At 26.3% G+C, this 18,464-nt stretch overlaps 2 protein-coding genes across 2 annotated transcripts in view; both read left to right on the top strand.

Annotated features, from left to right (window-relative positions):
* Nucleotides 1-8,866: 8,866 nt before the first annotated feature.
* On the top strand, nucleotides 8,867-14,388 carry LOC136088834 (ARL14 effector protein-like). Its single transcript, XM_065813720.1, has 2 exons — nucleotides 8,867-12,038; nucleotides 12,147-14,388. The coding sequence occupies exons 1-2, from the start codon at nucleotides 11,777-11,779 to the stop codon at nucleotides 12,608-12,610; spliced, it is 726 nt and encodes a 241-aa protein (XP_065669792.1). The 5' UTR covers nucleotides 8,867-11,776; the 3' UTR covers nucleotides 12,611-14,388.
* Nucleotides 14,389-15,243: 855 nt separating this feature from the next.
* Nucleotides 15,244-18,464, top strand: part of LOC100211246 (diacylglycerol lipase-alpha) — a 52,169-nt gene continuing 48,948 nt past the window's right edge. The window contains exons 1-2 of the mRNA XM_065813721.1: nucleotides 15,244-15,750; nucleotides 15,853-16,564. Coding sequence (XP_065669793.1) covers nucleotides 15,656-15,750; nucleotides 15,853-16,564 — 807 coding nt within the window. The 5' untranslated portion in view covers nucleotides 15,244-15,655. The remainder of the gene's footprint in view (nucleotides 15,751-15,852; nucleotides 16,565-18,464) is intronic.

The raw sequence follows: 18,464 nt of genomic DNA on the forward strand, positions 1-18,464 counted from the left end.
TTTTTATTTAAATTTTTAGCTATGGGGAAAAAATGTGATACAACATCAACAAAAATAAGTCAAATAAGATGTCTTTTACAAGATACAAAATATACTCAGCGAAAAATTGCACGAATTGTAAAGGTTTCTCACGAAACCGTAATGCGAGTGAAAAAAAAATTCATACATAAGAAGAGTTTGGTCCAAGGAGACCAAACTTCTAAACGCAAGACAACACCAAGAGCGGACCGTATAAACCAAAATATCTGCCTGAAAAACAAAAAAAACAACCACAAAGCGTATTTGTACCAACTTCATGGATACTAAGCTTATCCATGAAGTTGGTACTGTTGTGTCAGACCAGACCATTCACAGAAGGCTGTAAGAAGAGTGATCGATGTGTCATCGTCTAGCCGAGAAACCAAAACTTACTTCACTCATGAAAAAAGACTGGAGTGGGCTCAAAACTATTGTCGCTGGTCTGTTGAGGATTGGGAAAAAGTATTTTTATTCGTATTCGTATTCGAATACGAATAAAAATTTTAAAACAATTTATGAATATTCATAAATTATTTTAAAATTTTTAAATATTATAACTTAGAATAAGCATTATTTTAAATTTGCTTATTATAGATTGCTTTGAAAAACTTAAAGTTGTTCTTTTTAAAATCTTAAGGGCTTCTATCCATCAAGGAGTATTCCCAGAACAATTAAAAATTAAAAAACTTATTCCTATTTTTAAAGAAGAGGTCAAATCTGTAATCAGTAATTATCGCCTCATCTCTGTTCTCTCCACATTGCCGAATTTTAATTTTGAAGTACCTATTACTTTTTGCCTTTTTTTAAAAAAAACTGAAAAACCTCATTCTTTCATTAGATAATATATTGAGTTATTATTAGTAGTAAAAGTTAAAAATTTATTTTGGTCTACCTTTTTATTGTTTATATACATGTTTACATTATAGATGTTCATTCCTAGTTATTTTATTTATTGTTCTTATACTTTTTACTTTTTAATTTATATGTTGGTTTACTCTTGTATAAAATTCTGATGAGAAGATCTTCTTGAACTTTCTTCAGACTCATTATTTACCTTGCAATTTTGTAAACGTTTATTAACTTTTTTTTTTCTTCTTATCTTTGTTAAATGCTTATTTAAGGTTCTAACGACAAGATCCTTGCGATCTTCTTTCAGATACCTTGTTTAGATATGTTATATTTTCTATCTTGTAAGTTTATATTATTATTTTATTATTGGTTATATAATGTACAAAGACTAACAAATGTAAGCCAAAAAAAAATATAAAAAAAATAAAATATGGGAAAATTTTTTTTTTTAATGTTTTGTTTGCATTTGACGTAATATATATAAATTACATATTTTTCAAATACAAACAAAATGGGGCATGATGCCACATTCGCCATAATATGGTGAATGGGGTATCACGTATATTATATTATAACAACTCAACAAAAAAATTAGAATAGACGAAAACGAAACTGTATTTACACTTTGTATTTTAAAACGCCAATTGGTTTTTTTAAATATTATTAACGCAATTTTATACGCTTAAGTTTACTTTTTGCGCGTAAAAAAAATATATCGGTTATTCATAATGGATGGTGTCCTTCGGGTATAACTTTTTTAGAAATATTTTTTTACAGCTTTTTTTTTAATTTTGTAGTTCCAATGCCTAATCTTCTTTCATTTCTAATTACCTTCAATTCCCGCTTTTTCGACTTTTTGATATGTTTGAAAGAATCATTTCAAACATATGAAAAAGATGGGAATGAAGCGGGAAAAAAAAAAAAAATTATTAACCTATACAATAATGCTTCGTAATCACCTTCATCAAATTTTAAAATATCATTTTAAAATCTTGTAAAGTCATTTGATTTAAAAAAGTTCTATCTTCAATACCCATATCTGAAAATTATATCGAATAACTGTCTTTGGTTTGAGTCGGTTTGGTTTGTTTACCTCCGCTAGACTTGCGCATGTCAATTAATATGCATGCGCAAGCTAAATTATAATCAAAGAATTGTTTGTTTTGGCGATAGTTCTAACTAAATTCACAAATCAATTTATTGTAAATATTATGACTAGTTTCACCAATACGCAGCTAAGTTGTGCAACATGACATACTAACCTATGGGATCATTTTATGGGGTTTTGTATTTTCTGGGTCCAAAACTTTAACCACTTTGACCAGGTTTACTTTAGTGAAATCTCCTTTTGCAATTGGACATTTGGCACATGCAATACTCCGAGAAAGTAAGTAACCCACTTTTCTACAAATAAGACGTTGTGTCTTATCTTTTTTAGTATTGTCAATAAAAGCAAACTTTTCTATCCATTCATCTTAAAACATTTTTATTTTTTTATGCATATTTTCGTTTTTTTGTTTTCTGAGGTCACCGTAATAAAAAATTTATTTCCAAAGTTTGAAATTGAAACAAAATAAATAAATTATAACTATGATGAATAGTTACACAACACAATTGTTACCAGATTTACTTTCCAGATTTTTGACAAAACACAAAACGACTCATTTAAAAAGTTTATGTTCCTCATATCGTATTTGTTGTTAGGTTTGAGTTTGAAAATATTATTAAAAGCGGTAGGGGATAAATTATTTCTCCATAAATATACAAAACACAAAATTTTAAAAACATTGAGTTCAAATAATTTTAATAATCTCTTTTCAGTAAAAATAGGTTTTGTATGTGTAAAACGATCAGCATAGTTAATTATGCGGATCGCATGTTTTTGACGACGATAAAGAAGTTTTAACTTACTTTTTACAGTACTCCCCAAGCAGTGTTAGCGTAATTTATGTAACTGTGGATAAAAAAGTAACAAATTTTGCTTAAGCAATTTTAATTAAAGTAGTTCCTAGCTTTTTATAGAATCCAAACGTTTTTTGAAATTTTAGAAATTTAAAATACATTTAGAACGTAACTTTTAAAAACAAATGCCCGCTGGGTTATGTTAAAAAATGTTGTTCGCAGAATTGCTTGAAATCTTCTACATTTTGATTTATTAATGGTGAGAAAATGTCTGTGTTAATTATAATGCTTTATAAAAATAAAACAAGATGAAAAAAATTATGCTAACGTTTTCCAAAATACCTTAGTTTAATACATTGTGTTTGTCGTTGTCTAAAAAATTCACAAAACCTATTATGCATCTTTAACATTCTCATTTGATGATAAAACTAATAGGGTCAAAAAAAAACAATGAAATATGTAACACTAAGGATGTTACACTATTAAGCAAGTTTGAGGTTTTAAGAACTCGCCTCCCCCTGCTTAATTTATTCCTTGAATCGCCACTGAAAGTTTATACTTATTTTGGGCGCACGGTCGTTTGCAGGAGGAAAGTTATTATACGCATGCGCAGTGGAATTAAATATATTGAAGAATTTTTAAAATGGCTACGGTAACAGCGTTATAAAAACTAATCATTGACAACGAGTAGCTTGTTCAACTTTAGATAATTAAATAGGTTTTTAACTAGTTTTTTCATGAAATTATTTTGAAAATAACTTGTAGCTGTACGAAGAAGTTTTTCAAATAAAATGCAAGACCTCTGATTGTGAATAATATCTACTTTCAGCTAAAGCAACTTTAGTGTTTTTGTTTACAATTTTTAAACCTTTTTTAAAATATTTTTGAGCGTAGAAATTTTTTAATTTAAATTTATTCAGCAAGATGAACCTTTTATATTTTTGGTATTTTTTGCTTATATGAGGATTCAATTTTTTTTGCAGGGTTAAAAGAAAATCTTAATCATTAAACTTTTGTAACCTGTCGCTATGGTGCTCTTTTCCGATGTGACTATATATATATATATATATATATATATATATATATATATATATATATATATATATATATATATATATATATATATATGTATAGTGCTCAATATTCTTAAAGAAGAGAGCATATTGTTATATGTTAGTAACATAATATTTTTATTGGTTAGTAACATAATATATATATATGTATATTTGAAAGATGACATCTTGTATGAGAGTATATTATATATTATTTTAAAACATCAAGAAATACAGTTTCTCTCAATACAAATAATATTATTTTATAAGAAATTTTCGCTGGGTTATAGATACCAGCATCATCAGCTTGTAAAATGTTACAATAATTTTTAATCGTTATAGTTTATATAAAATTGTTACTATTGACGTCAGCGGTTGAATGGCTTCTTTTGATTTTTAAATTTTAAAAATGGCGTCCAAAACATAGTTTTTACATATTGGCCTTCATCAAGGTTAATTCCGCCGTTTCGCGCAGAGCACATGTTGTTTTGTATTTCTAACGCCTCTCTAATTTTTCTTTCAAACTTTTTATTTTCTACTTTTAACGTTCTTGTTTTTTCCCAAATAATATTTTCTTTGCAAAAGGTTTTATGATATGCTAATGCAGATTGAGTTCCAAGATATTTTAAAGTTTTAAAGATATTATAACAGTTCCAAGATATTTTAAATCAACAACATCCTGCAATACAATACACAATTGAAGTTGAAAACGAAACAAAATCGCTTAACTTTCTTGACATAACCATTACAAATAACACACTAGGAAAATATGAGTACAAAGTATATCGAAAAGAGGCAATCACTAACATTCAAATTAAACCGCATTCAAATCACGATCCAAATATTTTAACAGCTATATTTAAAGGTTTTCTCCACAGAGCTTACTCCATCTGTAGTAAACATCATTTGCAAAACGAAATAAATTTTTTAATTGACATGTTTATTGAAAATGGGTACGATGAAAAGCTATTGAGGAATATTACACACCAATTCCATCAAAAAAGACAAAATAAAAACAAAATTCCATCAGAATGCAACAATCTTCCTGTAGTGTCTTTACCTTGGGTACCAGGCCTTTCACCAAAACTTTGAAAAATATTCCGAAAAGCAGGGTACAGAGCAGTATTTAAATCAAACCCAAATTTAAGATCTTTATTAACATCAAAAAACAAAACAAAACTACCAAGTAACAGCCAACCTGGAACGTATATAATAAAATGCAACTGCTCCAAAGTCTACATAGGTGAAACAAAAATGCAGGTAAGTACGCGGATGCATCAACATCAGAAGAGCATTAATGAAAACAAGCCTAATCAATCTGCATTAGCATATCATAAAACCTTTTGCAAAGAAAATATTATTTGGGAAAAAACAAGAACGTTAAAAGTAGAAAATAAAAAGTTTGAAAGAAAAATTAGAGAGGCGTTAGAAATACAAAACAACATGTGCTCTGCGCGAAACGGCGGAATTAACCTTGATGAAGGCCAATATGTAAAAACTATGTTTTGGACGCCATTTTTAAAATTTAAAAATCAAAAGAAGCCATTCAACCGCTGACGTCAATAGTAACAATTTTATATAAACTATAACGATTAAAAATTATTGTAACATTTTACAAGCTGATAATGCTGGTATCTATAACCCAGCGAAAATTTCTTATAAAATAATATTATTTGTATTGAGAGAAACTGTATTTCTTGATGTTTTAAAATAATATATGTATATATATATATATATATATATATATATATATATATATATATATATATATATATATATATATATATATATATATATATTTATATTTGTGTGTGTGTGTGTGTAAATTAGTAAAAAACACTTATATAGTTTTTTTCTTCAACTTTAAGTTTCACCATTGCTGGATCATCAGGAAGAGTTACTAAATTATAAAAAAATTCAATTTATAGAAAAAATTATTTTACAGGAAGTTATAAATTATTATAACTAAAAATAAAAATAATTTTTTTTAAAATTACTATATTTTTTTGGTTAACGGGAAGTTACAGAAAGTTATTATTAAATAAATTTCTTTGGAATGGGGATAATTTAATTTGGTCATTTGTTTTCATAATTTTTTAAGAGGTATTTATTTTTGTGTTTACATTTAGAAATTAATTCAAATTTTTAATTTTAATAAATTTTCCTGATTTAAATGAGTAATTATTTCAAATTTTTCTTGCAAACATAGCATACATTTTTTGGAAATGTTATTATTTAGCAGGGCATTTAATATTGCTCTGTTCTTTAAGAACATTAAACACTCTATTTGTAAAATACACTAACATAATTTGCACACACACACCCACACACACAGATATATATATATATATATATATATATATATATATATATATATAATATATATATATATATATATATATATACACATACATATATTATATTATTATGCACTCTTATTTATGATCAAAATTTTGAATGTTATTATTCCAGGCTTTTGATTTAGTCAATAACTTCAAATAAATCTACTGTATTGCCTGCTTCAAAGCAATACTATTGGTTATGTTTTTGATTTTATCAATTGAATGCTATAATTTTGATTCTATCTATTGAATCATCAGTCTGGTTTTGTACATATTGATTCAAAATTAATAAATTATGATAAAAATTGATTTAAAACAAACAAATATTATAGTATATATTTTTTTAGTATTCCAACCATATTTGGGTCTTGAAAACCTGTTGTAAAGAAGGGAAAAATAAACTAAAGCAGAAAGACTTTTTCTTGGAACTCGATATAAATATTTTTTGTATTTCGTGTTTAAATTTTTTTATTTTTTAATGTTTTTTAGATTGAAACTGTTAAAATCAATATGAATATATTTAGAATATTTTTTACATAAAGATTGAAGGAATGAAAAATGTATTTTATGCATGAAAGATATTTATATTTTTATTTGAATTATATTTTGATCTTCTATTTTGTGTTGAAATACATGCAACAGTCAACATTTTAATGAGAGAATTTGTTGTGTTACTTGCTAATGAATCTTCATATAATAAATATTCTTGGCATTGAGGACATATTGCTTTACTAATTGGCTTGAACTTAATATTTTCTACAATACAAAAAAAGCAGAAAAGGTGCTCGCATTTTTTTTAAGTTAAAGGTTGCTTTGGAATTTTACCGCATATATTACATAAGCAATGTTGCAAATGTGGATTTAACTCATTATTTAGCTCTGATATATCTATGTCTTCATCTTGTATTATGGTTATTGCTTCTTTTATGGTAGTGAACAATGCAAATGTCCACATCTTTGAGTCATTTTTTTGGCGGCCACTACATCTTGCTTTATTTCTAGATTGTTGTTTAGAAACTACTAAACCTTTTCTAAGCTTTTTTACTGATTGGCAAGTAAAACAGTCATCACAGTGTGGTTTCCACTTAGTACAGAGACCAAGGGCAGTTGATGTTTTTCTTGAAAGCACATTGTTCATTGTACAATAATATTTTTTACACATTTTTGGAGAATGGACAATTTCCAAATCTGTAATTTTAACATGAAACAGCTTCTCTAATTTTACTTTAAGAATTTCTCCTATAAAATAATGCTTTTTACCAAGTAACTGTCCACAAACTCTGCAAATGAGTTTAATATTTTTGTTGTGAAGTTCCATTTTATTTAATATTAGACTATATAAAAAATTGTATATATATATATATATATATATATATATATAATTATAAACAAATTTATTTTTTACAAATCCTTGTAATTCATCCATATTTATCAACCAATTCCTATTTATTTATTCTCTTTTCGAGATCTCTTTCTCTATTTCTCTTTATTTATATATATATATATATATATATATATATATATATATATATATATATATATATATATATATATATATATATATATAAATATATATATATATATATATATATATATATATATATATATATATATATATATATATATATATATATATATATATATATATATACATACATACATACATCGGAAAGGAGTACCGTAGCAACAGGTTACAAAAAGTTAACGATTAAGATTTTATTTTAACCCTGCAAAAAAAATTGAATCCTCATATAAGCAAAAAATGCAAAAAGGATAAAAGGTTCATCTTGCTGAATAAATAAAAATTTTAAAATTTCTACGCTCAAAATTTTTTTAAAAAAGGTTTAAAGATTATAAACAAAAACAGTAAAAGTAGCTTTAGCTGAAAGTAGATTTTATTCACATTCAGTTGTCTTGTATTTTATTTAAAACATTTCTTAGTACAGCTGCAAGTTATTTTCACAATAATTTCATTTAAAAAAATAGTTAAAAGTCTATTTAATTATCTAAAATTAAACAAGTTACTCGTTGTCAATGATAAGTTTTTAAAAACGTTGCATCCGTAGCCATTATTAAAATTCTGAACTATTTTTAACTCTACTGCGCTTGCGTATAATAACTTTCCACTTATTTCTAAAGTCTAAACGACCGTGGGCGAGTTAGAAGTTTATTTAGGACGAGCTTTTTCTTAACGAAATTTGACAGTTGGAGAGAAAAATAATTTTTAAAGAAATGAGAATAGATTAGAAAATTTATCCAGCACTTCTTCATTATAAACTTGATGCAATAAGTATAAAAAAGTTTTTGATATTAATACGATTTAAAAAAAAAACAACCTACAATTTAATTGTTTCTAAATGTTTTGCTAGCAAAACATGTTCAATGAATTGTTCATAAAAAGCAACTCATAATCAGACTTTAAAAAGCGCGGCATTAAATCTGGCCAAGCAAACGTTTCCTAAAAACCGGATGCATATTTTGAGACCTATACAGGCTCAGAATAGGCAGAGATATGCGTAATCTGATTGGCTGATTTTGAAAGAGAGACTTTTGAGCTGATTTGGATTGCCTTAGTTATTTTAGTAATAAAAGATTACAAAACATTGTAACATAATAAACCATAAGAAAAATTCTATAACTTGATGTCTACAAGTGTGTTTTGATATAGTTAATTGATTACTAAAAAGGAATTCACTATAGTACTATCCCAATCATTACTGCCAATTAATGAATATATATTTCGTTGTGTTTATCTCTTATATTGATTCAAAGCATGTACGTTAAACTCCATTTATCACTTAGGGTAAATTGATGTAATTACACTCTAATTAAATTAATTAATTAATTTTAATAGGTCAGTAAAGTATTATTTTCAACAAAACGTGTTTTAAACTTAGGAAGGTGCGCCGTTTACACGTCCGCCAAAAAATGTTTACCCTCTAATAGCAACTGATGGTATATAATATTAAATAAAGTAACAAATTTTGATAAATTTCATGTTTATTATGCTATCAATTTATTAAATTACATTAAATTATTATGCTATCAGTTTACATTAACTACTCCTGAAGAAAAAAAAAATCTGTCTGCTCTAGAAAAATAAAAACAATTTTTTTTTTTTATAAAATGTATTCCATACTTCCAAATTTTACAAATAGTTTCTTAGTTATTTTAGGTATAACCAATGGTATAACCAATAAAATCTAGTGCACTTTTTTTGAATTTCTGTGAATACCTCTTGTATTATGATATAAAAAGATTTAACACTCTTTGCTGGCTTAAATATTAAAGTTTATATGTAACTGTACAAAAAAAACTGTTCCGTAGAAAAACAAATACCACTTCTTTTGTTAAATTTTCAAATTGCATATAACTTTGTATTGGATATTCTTCATAGAATAGGGACATTCCATTTGATAAGAAACACATTTAGAAATCTTTTCACATCTACAATTCAGCTTTAAATGCAGGATTATCTAGTAATTAACAGATTTTAAAATGTTGCACCACATCTAAATGGAGAACCAAGAGTAAAGAGGTAGAAAAAAGAAACATGGAAATTCATGTTGAATATTTCAAGAGTTTATACAAAAAAAATTTATAATAACAAAAACACAGCATAACAACCGATTTCTTTTTTCTAAAAATTTTCTTTTCTTTTCTTGATGACTCTTTTTCCATTATATATTTAATTTTTACCAATTAATTTTTTTGGTTTTAATCTTTTTTTTCCAATTATTACAATAAAGACAAATACCACAATCATTTTCATTTTTTTGACACTACAATCCACTTTTATTTGGTCAAATTATTTGACTTCAATACTTTTTCTTGCTTGTAATGTCAGTGTTTATATGTAAGTTACATAATGTAATAGTACAAAAAATTACTGCTCACTAGACAAACATAAATTTATCTTTTTTTGTTAAAAATTTCAAATAGAGTATTAATATCCAATTGTCATCTTTAATATATAAGTTAATGTAGTCTGCCGAACTTTTTCTAAACCTTCAAAAAGTGTTTAATGGTTTCAGGACAAAGTTTTATTAGAGTTATGTAATAAATAAAAAAAATCAGTTTCCTCAAAACTAAGGTTGAAGCAAAACATGAAAACAAATTCTCATTAGAGTTCATATATTGACATCAAACATGTAAGCTAGTTTTGCAATCAGTACAAATTTTCTTTTTTAAAAACTTTAATGTTTAACTCTTTGTAATTAACATATAAATCAATTTATAAATAAAGTTCTTCGCCGGTAGTCTCGTGCAACTGCATATCAACTGCATATAAACTTTGTGTTTGAGTATGCTTTAAAGCCAAGGACATTATATTTTACGAGAAACACATTTATAGATCTTTTCGAATTAACTTTAACACATATTTTTTCTTACATTTCTTTAAATTAACAACATAAAATCCCCACCACCAAGATAAACTTTATTGACATTTTGAGATTTTTGCGAGTGAAAATTCCCTTGTATTTTGATACCTTTAAATGCTCTGAAGAGAACTAAAATAAAATTAATTTCCTTTGTTGATAGTAACACAAGACTAGTATTAATAAACTTTTTTTTTCATTACTTTGAAGTTTATTTCAAATTCTTTTCATAGTTAAAATCAAAACATTCTTGTTTTGATTTTAACTATGTTTTTCAACAAAAGCGCACTTGCCTCTCTTTTAAAATCAGCGAATCAGATTCTGCCTATTCTGAGCCTGTATAGGGTAATTCCATGTCAAAACAACAAGTCGAAATAACCCACCATCTCAGAAATACTTGATTTTTGGCACAAATGCAGTTAATAACCAAAAATAATTTGGAGCCAATTTCATTATTTTAAGAGTTATGGGTCTTTGAAGTTTGAGATTTTTTACATTTTTTAATTCTCCGCGCTCTTAGCAACGTCTATAGCAACACTAAAATGTTTAAGTATACACAGTTACATTAACCATACGTTTACAAAATTTAATAGGTATAGAAACTTTTGAAGAAAGAAATCAAAAATCATTACTTAAAGTTATTAGATCTTATATTTGATGAAAAACTTTGAAATGCAAACCGGGTTTTTAACAATAATTTTTCAGTAAGCATATCTAGTTTAAGATTAACTGCAGAAAAGGTATTGATCTATTCATTTTAAATCTTTACAATAATAGTTAATATATAAATACCTGTAAGAGGCATAAATTATTTCACTGTTTTTTTATGCACATATCTATTTTATTATTGTTTTATTTTTGCATTTTTATTTACCATTTTGGTTATAATCTCCATATAGAGATTATAACTAAAATAATTTCTCACCAAAAAATATTAATTTCTCACATGAGTATTATTAATAATACTCAAATGTTAAAACCAATTGCTCCATTTAATTAATTAAACAAGAAACCAGAAAGTCATTTTTTTTTCAAACTAAATAAGTGTAATCATAGCAATGATTACACTTGTTTAGTTTAAAATAAAAATGAATTTCTGGTTTCTTCTTTGATTAGTTAGATGGAGCAATTGGTTCTAACATTTGAGTTTTGATTATAATGCTTATGTGAGAAATTATTATTTATTTAATGTTGGTTTTAGAAAAATAAAATATTGAAATTAAATATTTTTATAATGGCTGGAACATCACAATGCTCAGTTGGATTGATTTTAAAATCAAATTGTCACAAGTTAATGTTTACAAACCACATTGGAATAAACTTTTTTCAAGATTTAGCTCCAGATAAGCAAAATTTAGTTGCGCTGAGGTCTGGTGTTTCTCCTGTTTTGATTATTGACTTATGTTTTCATCATCAGAAGTTCTATCTTGAGAAGTTCCCTGTGTTTCAGAATAAATGCTGTGATCCGCTGTTAGTTCATAAAAGACTGTGCAAAGGTTAGTAAAACTTGTCATAAATTTTTTTATAAATGTTACTTTGTCACAATTTTATGTTTATTAATACTAGGCACATTTTATTTGATTAAGTTATATTTTTTAATTTAGCATCTCTCAGAGAAATCATGTTAAAAACCATAGCTTTAAACAACAGGTTCAATATTGTACCTGGTCAAAAAACCTGTACAAATTGCTTAGTCAAATTAAAAGCTCCCACTGAAATTAATACTGATAACATTGATATTGCTGATGATTACACAAATGAAAGTATAAATAAAGAAAACGTATTTAACGTTCAACAAGAAGCTGATATAAATAAAAACAGACAAGAACTTTCTGATTGTCTCAGTATAATTGGTGTGTCACCAGTCAAGCTTCACAGAAAGCCATTTGTGAATCGTATGAGTATTTGGAGAAAAAAAATTAAAACTATTACAACAATTTTCAAAGCAAAGTTATCAAGTTCTTTAAAAATTCCATTGACAGAAGTTGAAGTTTTTAATGAATATATTCTTGATTTAAAAAAAAAAGTTGTTCAGTTCAAAATATTGTTAGTTTTGATAAAAAGATAAACTTGAAAAATGCTGTTCATTTAGGGATAAAATTCAAGTATTGACTTTGTGCCCACAAGAATGGTCAATTAAACAGCTAGTGAGTATTTTGGTGTTTCAAAGTATCTAATAATAAAATTTAGTTCTTTAGCAAAGAAGGAAGGAGTTCTTGCAGTTGCACAAACTAAGCGAGGTAATATGCTGCCTGATCAAATAAATACTTTAGTGAAAAAATTTTATGAAGATGGTGAAAACTCTCGCCAGATGCCTGGTCAAAAGGACTTTGTAAGTGTTAGGTGGAAAGTCCATATGCAAAAGCGACTACTTTTATCAAGCTTAAGAGAGTTATTTGTCTCATTTAAAATTCTATATCCACATGTAAAGTTAGGTTTTTCCAAGTTTTGTGTTTTAAGACCTAAATGGTGTGTTTTGCCAAACTCATCAGGAACCCATTCTGTGTGCGTTTGTATCTACCATCAAAACATAAAGTTAATTCTCCTACCCATTAAAATTGATTACCATGAACTATAAAAATTTATTGTTTGTGATATGCAAAACAAAGAATGCATGTTAAATCGATGTACGCAATGTCCAAAAAATCCATCTAAATTAGAAGAAAAGCTATTCGAACTAATAGGGCAGTTTGAGGAAGAAGATACTATCGAATTTAACCAATGGGTTACTACTGATAGATCAGATTTAGTTATACAGCTTGTAAGCATACCAGATTATGTAAATATGGTGATGGAAAAACTAGTCAAGCTAACAGCCCATTCATATATTTCTAAATGCCAATCTAAATATTTAAAATATCTTAAACAAGAACTGCCATCAAATAGTGCAATAATTCTAGGAAATTTTGCAGAAAACTATAGTTTTGTTGTGCAAGATGAAGTACAAGGTTTCCATTGGAATAATCTTCAGTGCACACTTCATCCAGTAGTTGTGTACTATAAAGAAAATCAAGTGTTGCATTTTCATATTGCATTATATCAGATGATAACAATCATGATGTACCAATGGTTTACAAGGTACAAAAATCAATTATCAATAATCTGAAAAAGATTCCAGCATTGTAAATGTGATCTACTTTTCTGATGGCTGTTCATCTCAGTATAAAAACTGCAAAACATTTTTAATTTATGTCAGCATAAATCAGACTTAGGAATAGATGCACAATGGGTTTTCTTTGCAACCAGCCATGGAAAGCAGCCTTGTGATGGTATAGCCATGGAAAGCAGCCTTGTGATGGTATACAGTTAAACGGCTTGTAGCTAATGCTAGTTTGCAGCGTATTTCTACAAATCTAATATTGAACTCACGTGATATGTTTACATATTGCACTAACAACATCAAAGGTATAAGCTTTATTTCAAGTGAAAGTTTGGTTGAAACAAGATTATTACAATCTGAACGATTTAAAAATGTAAAAATAATACCGGGAACAAAAGTCAAAATGAAGTTAAGATATTTCAGTGATGATACTATGCCTAGTTTGACTTACATGTTTAAAAATTGTGAGATGCAAGGTGATGTTCAAAGTTGATGTGGAATTTAAATTTATGTACTAACATGGCCCTTGAATCTTGAAAGATATTTGCGTGCTTCTTTTTATCAATTATTACTTAGAATTGACAGTTTGTGTATGTCTATGATATGTAGATGACAATATATTTCATTTGTTAAAAAAGAATTACTTAGTTTTGTTTTGTTTTACAGTTCAAAGAAAAACAAAAAAAAATTTATAGTTCACTTATTTGTATAAAGATTTGTCAATTAATAAAAACACGGAATTCAAAGAGTTAATGCGTTTTGATATTTAAAATTGAGTTTATTTATGTACATGCATGTCATGGATATTGCAGTTTTACACTTAAGTGAAAATACCTTTTATTTTTTTGACTAGCTCTGAGTGAATATACCTGTTTTTAATATTTAAATATTTTTAATTGAGTTCATTAAATATGCATATTGTAGTTTTACACATAAGTGAGAACTCTTACTTTCTGGTTGTGCCTAAACATAAATACCAATCAATCTTCTGTCTCAATCTCTATATACTTTCAATCAAAAATAAAAATTAAATTTTTTAGATAAGTCAAAAAAACAGCTCAGATTTTTTTTTTTTATATATTTATATATACTTTAAGAGTATGAAATTTGGAAATATATAGATCATAACCTTTTCTGTAATTCTTCTTAAAGTAAGCATGTTTAATTTTTTTAAAAACGCTAATTTACTCTTATTGATTTATTAATAAATATAAAAAGTTATTATTTCTTAGTATAATTTTATGGTTTAGCATCTAATAGTATGTGGAAAATTTCAAATTATGAAATAATATAGTTAAGGTAACAACGTATGTATCGACATTTACTTGTTACTAAGGACGTTGCTAGGGAAGCGTGATAAGTAAAAAATGTTATTAAGTTTTGAATTCCAAACTAGCATAACTTCTAAAAAATTCCGATTTGTTTAAAACAACTTTGGGGAATTCGTTTTAGCGTTATTAAGTATCTTTGTTGCAAAAATTAAGTCATTTAGAGATTTAGAGTGGGTTATTTTTTTGAATTTTTGTTGTTGTTTTGACACGGATTACCCTATAGGGTTTCAAAATCTGAAAACCGGATTTACGCAAACCATAAGTGCTTCATTTTTTAAAATAATGTTTTCTGATCAAGTCACTAAATTTTTCAAATAATCGAACCATAACTTTTAATTGAATTGCAAATTAACGCGACGATTTTTATAAACCGACTTTTTTTATTTTGAGAGCCAAGTTTTCCATTTATCTCGATAAGAATTGTTTTGCTTAACAATTACATTTTTTTATCCCAGGAATTACATTTTTACGCTCATCAAGTTTTTTTTTAATTTTTCTTTTACGCTTAAGAAAACGCAGAGGTAAATAAATTGAACAATATTTTACGAAAACACAAGTACAAAAACAAAATTTGCAAAATTATTATACCAAATGACATTAAATAACTTTCTGAGCTAGTGACAGCTGAATATTTCAAACTCGTATTTAAATTATAGTGAGTGAATTATTATATAGTTTAAATATGCCGGGGTTAATACTATTTAATCGCAGGTGGATGTTAGGTAGTGATGATTTGGTTATTCCGTTTGGCTTATCTTTTATCATTAGAGGCATTGGGTAAGTCTGCTAATCTTTTATTTACTCTTTATTTACGCACTTACATTATTGCAGGTGTTTTGTTTTCTAATATTTTGCATTTTTTTTGTTTGTTTGTTTTAGATTTTTAATTATGGTATGTTTTTTTGCTGCTGACTATGTTATTCGCGAAGAGCGATTTTGTTTAAAAACCTTAAAAAGATATTCGTTGGTTTACATTTTTACCTTATTTTTTTCGTCATTGACTGATTTAGTTATTGCTTTTGTTAGTAGTAGAGGCACGATTTATGAAGATGTAAAAAGAAAACCGATATCTAAGCTGTTGTATCTTCGTTCTCTGATTTTGATTTTTGAGATCTGTTCTGCTTGCTTTGGTTGTTATTACATTGTTACCTTAAAATGTCAAAGTGAAATAAGACCAAATAAATTGTTACCTATTATTGCTTGTTGTTGTAACTTTTTACAAGTAGTTGTTTGTTTTATAATAATAATAATAGGATTTGATTCTGCTGGAAATCTTTGGTATAAACTAGAACAGAAAAATAAATATAACTCAATAGAAGTGCTGAAATGTAAACAAGAAATTTCAGAAAAATATCGAAAAGATTGGCTGCAACATTGCAAACTTTTTTTTTGTTGCACAAAAAAAGAAGTGTCAAAAGATAATGTTTTGAGATTTGCTGCCAAACTTTTTGCTGATTATTTTCGAAGTTATGCAGATCTTGTACCGACTGATATTCTTGCTGGTCTAATATTGTTGAGAGAAAAGCAAAAGTATGAAGAAAACGTGGTTGTTGAGAATGAGTCAAAAAAAATAAAACCCATTCGTGAACAAGTAATGTATTTAAGTTTATTATTATTATTAATTTTATTTGATTGTCAATCTTAGGAAGACATTTTAATAAAGTTTTAGTCATTAAGAAAATAAAAATCAGTTTATTTAAAAAATTTAAATAAGTTGATTTTAATTAAAAAACAGAAGAAAATAGGGAGAGATCAATTTGTTATTTATACTTTAAATTATTAATTATATTAAATTTGCTTTTATAAATATACGGGGCAAATCCTCCAGCCAGAAAAAAGTTAAAGAAAAATTAATTTAAAATAAAAGTTGTAATTAGTTTGTGACTTGGCTTTTAGTAAATGATTTTAATTTTAAGTTATAATAATATTACTAAATAAATTTTTAACGATAGACACAACTTGCGGTATAATTAAAGACATAAAACTTGGTGTACTAAATTTGGATTCCACAAAATTTGCTGTACCTATTTGAAAGCCACAAAAATTAAAGTACTTATTTGCAAAGCATCAAAACTTGTGGCACCTAATTTGCAAGTGACAAAACTTGTGGTATCTGTTTGCAAGTCACAAAAACTACTGCAAGTAACAAAACCTGCAGTGCTTATTTGCAAGCCACAAAAGTTGTGGTACATTTTTTGCAAGCCATAGAACTTGCGATACTCTATTTTTCACCACACACTCTTCTGCTGCCACAAGGTTATAAGTTACTATAAATATTAAAAGCAAAGAAAAAGTATATTTAATGGGGCTGTTTTGAGATATTGAACTCCAAAGTTGGGTTCTGTATACTCGTTGTTTTATTAATTTTAAAGCATGTTCTGAGCATATTTCAGCATTTAGTATAAATTTATTGAATTATATTTATTATAAAGCGTTATAAATGTTTATATTCATATTTTTGCTCTTGTTATTTTTCCTTTTATTAGAGGAATTGTTTTTTCAAAATGTTAAAAAAATCAATCATGCTCAAAAGCCAAGTCAATATTAAAATTAAAATATCTTGGGCTAAAAATTGTTATGGGAACTTTTCTTTGTAAAAATCAACAGCTAAAGAAGTTTGAAGAAAATATAAGTACCCATGGTTCAAAATTGGATCATGGGTTATAATTTTAAAATTAGCATTAAATCTATACACAGACTAAAAAAGTAATAGTTTTTTAAAATACTGGCGGTAACAACCGAAGAAAGGACTGGTTAATTAAAAGTATGAATTAAAAAAAAGTAAGAAAAAAAAGGTATGAATTAAACCAAAGTATACATCTTTATATTTGTATTTCTATAACCGTAACTAAAAGTTATGGTATACAAACTTACCTGTTATAAACTGGACTAAAAAATAAAAATATTTTATAATAAAACAAAGCACCCTGAAATTGTTAACAGTAAGTTACAGAAGTAATAATTATCAAATGAGTTCTGCTTTACATGCAAAATCCTTACTAACTAAATAAACAATTAAAATATAATTAAAAAAAATTTATAAACAATAAGCAAATATTAATGTTTTAATAATGATTTAAACAATAAACAAAATAATAAAATTAAAGAGTAAAAAGTACAACAAGTGAGTGTTAAAAAACAATAATAATCTTATTCTTTATATTAAAATTCTTTAAAAACCTAAACATGTTTATTTTTTTTGAATAAACCCAAATATTTTGTGATTTATATAATTACAAAATATCTGAAAAAATGAAAAGTGTGCTATAATCTAAACAAGGAGCAAATATTAGGCGGGTTTGTATAATGTTTTAAACAATAAGCAAAACATAAAGTAGTATACAATAGGAAAATGATAAAAGACAGTAATTAAATTATCTTTTATAATGTGATATAAAATATGATATTATATTTGAAAAACATTTACAAGTTGTTTTGTTAAAAGTAAACTAATAAACTTTGTGATTTGTATACTTCTTGATTGGTTTCAT

Source organism: Hydra vulgaris, chromosome 12, assembly GCF_038396675.1.
Source record: "Hydra vulgaris chromosome 12, alternate assembly HydraT2T_AEP".
In the NCBI taxonomy this organism is placed as follows: domain Eukaryota; kingdom Metazoa; phylum Cnidaria; class Hydrozoa; order Anthoathecata; family Hydridae; genus Hydra; species Hydra vulgaris.

Excerpts from the sequence above, each read along its gene's own strand:
- LOC136088834 (XM_065813720.1), top strand. The coding sequence starts at position 11,777 with ATGGCTGGAACATCACAATGCTCAGTTGGATTGATTTTAAAATCAAAT. Across the intron at positions 12,039-12,146 it reads TCATAAAAGACTGTGCAAAG|CATCTCTCAGAGAAATCATG; the intron begins GTTAGTAAAACT and ends TTTTTAATTTAG.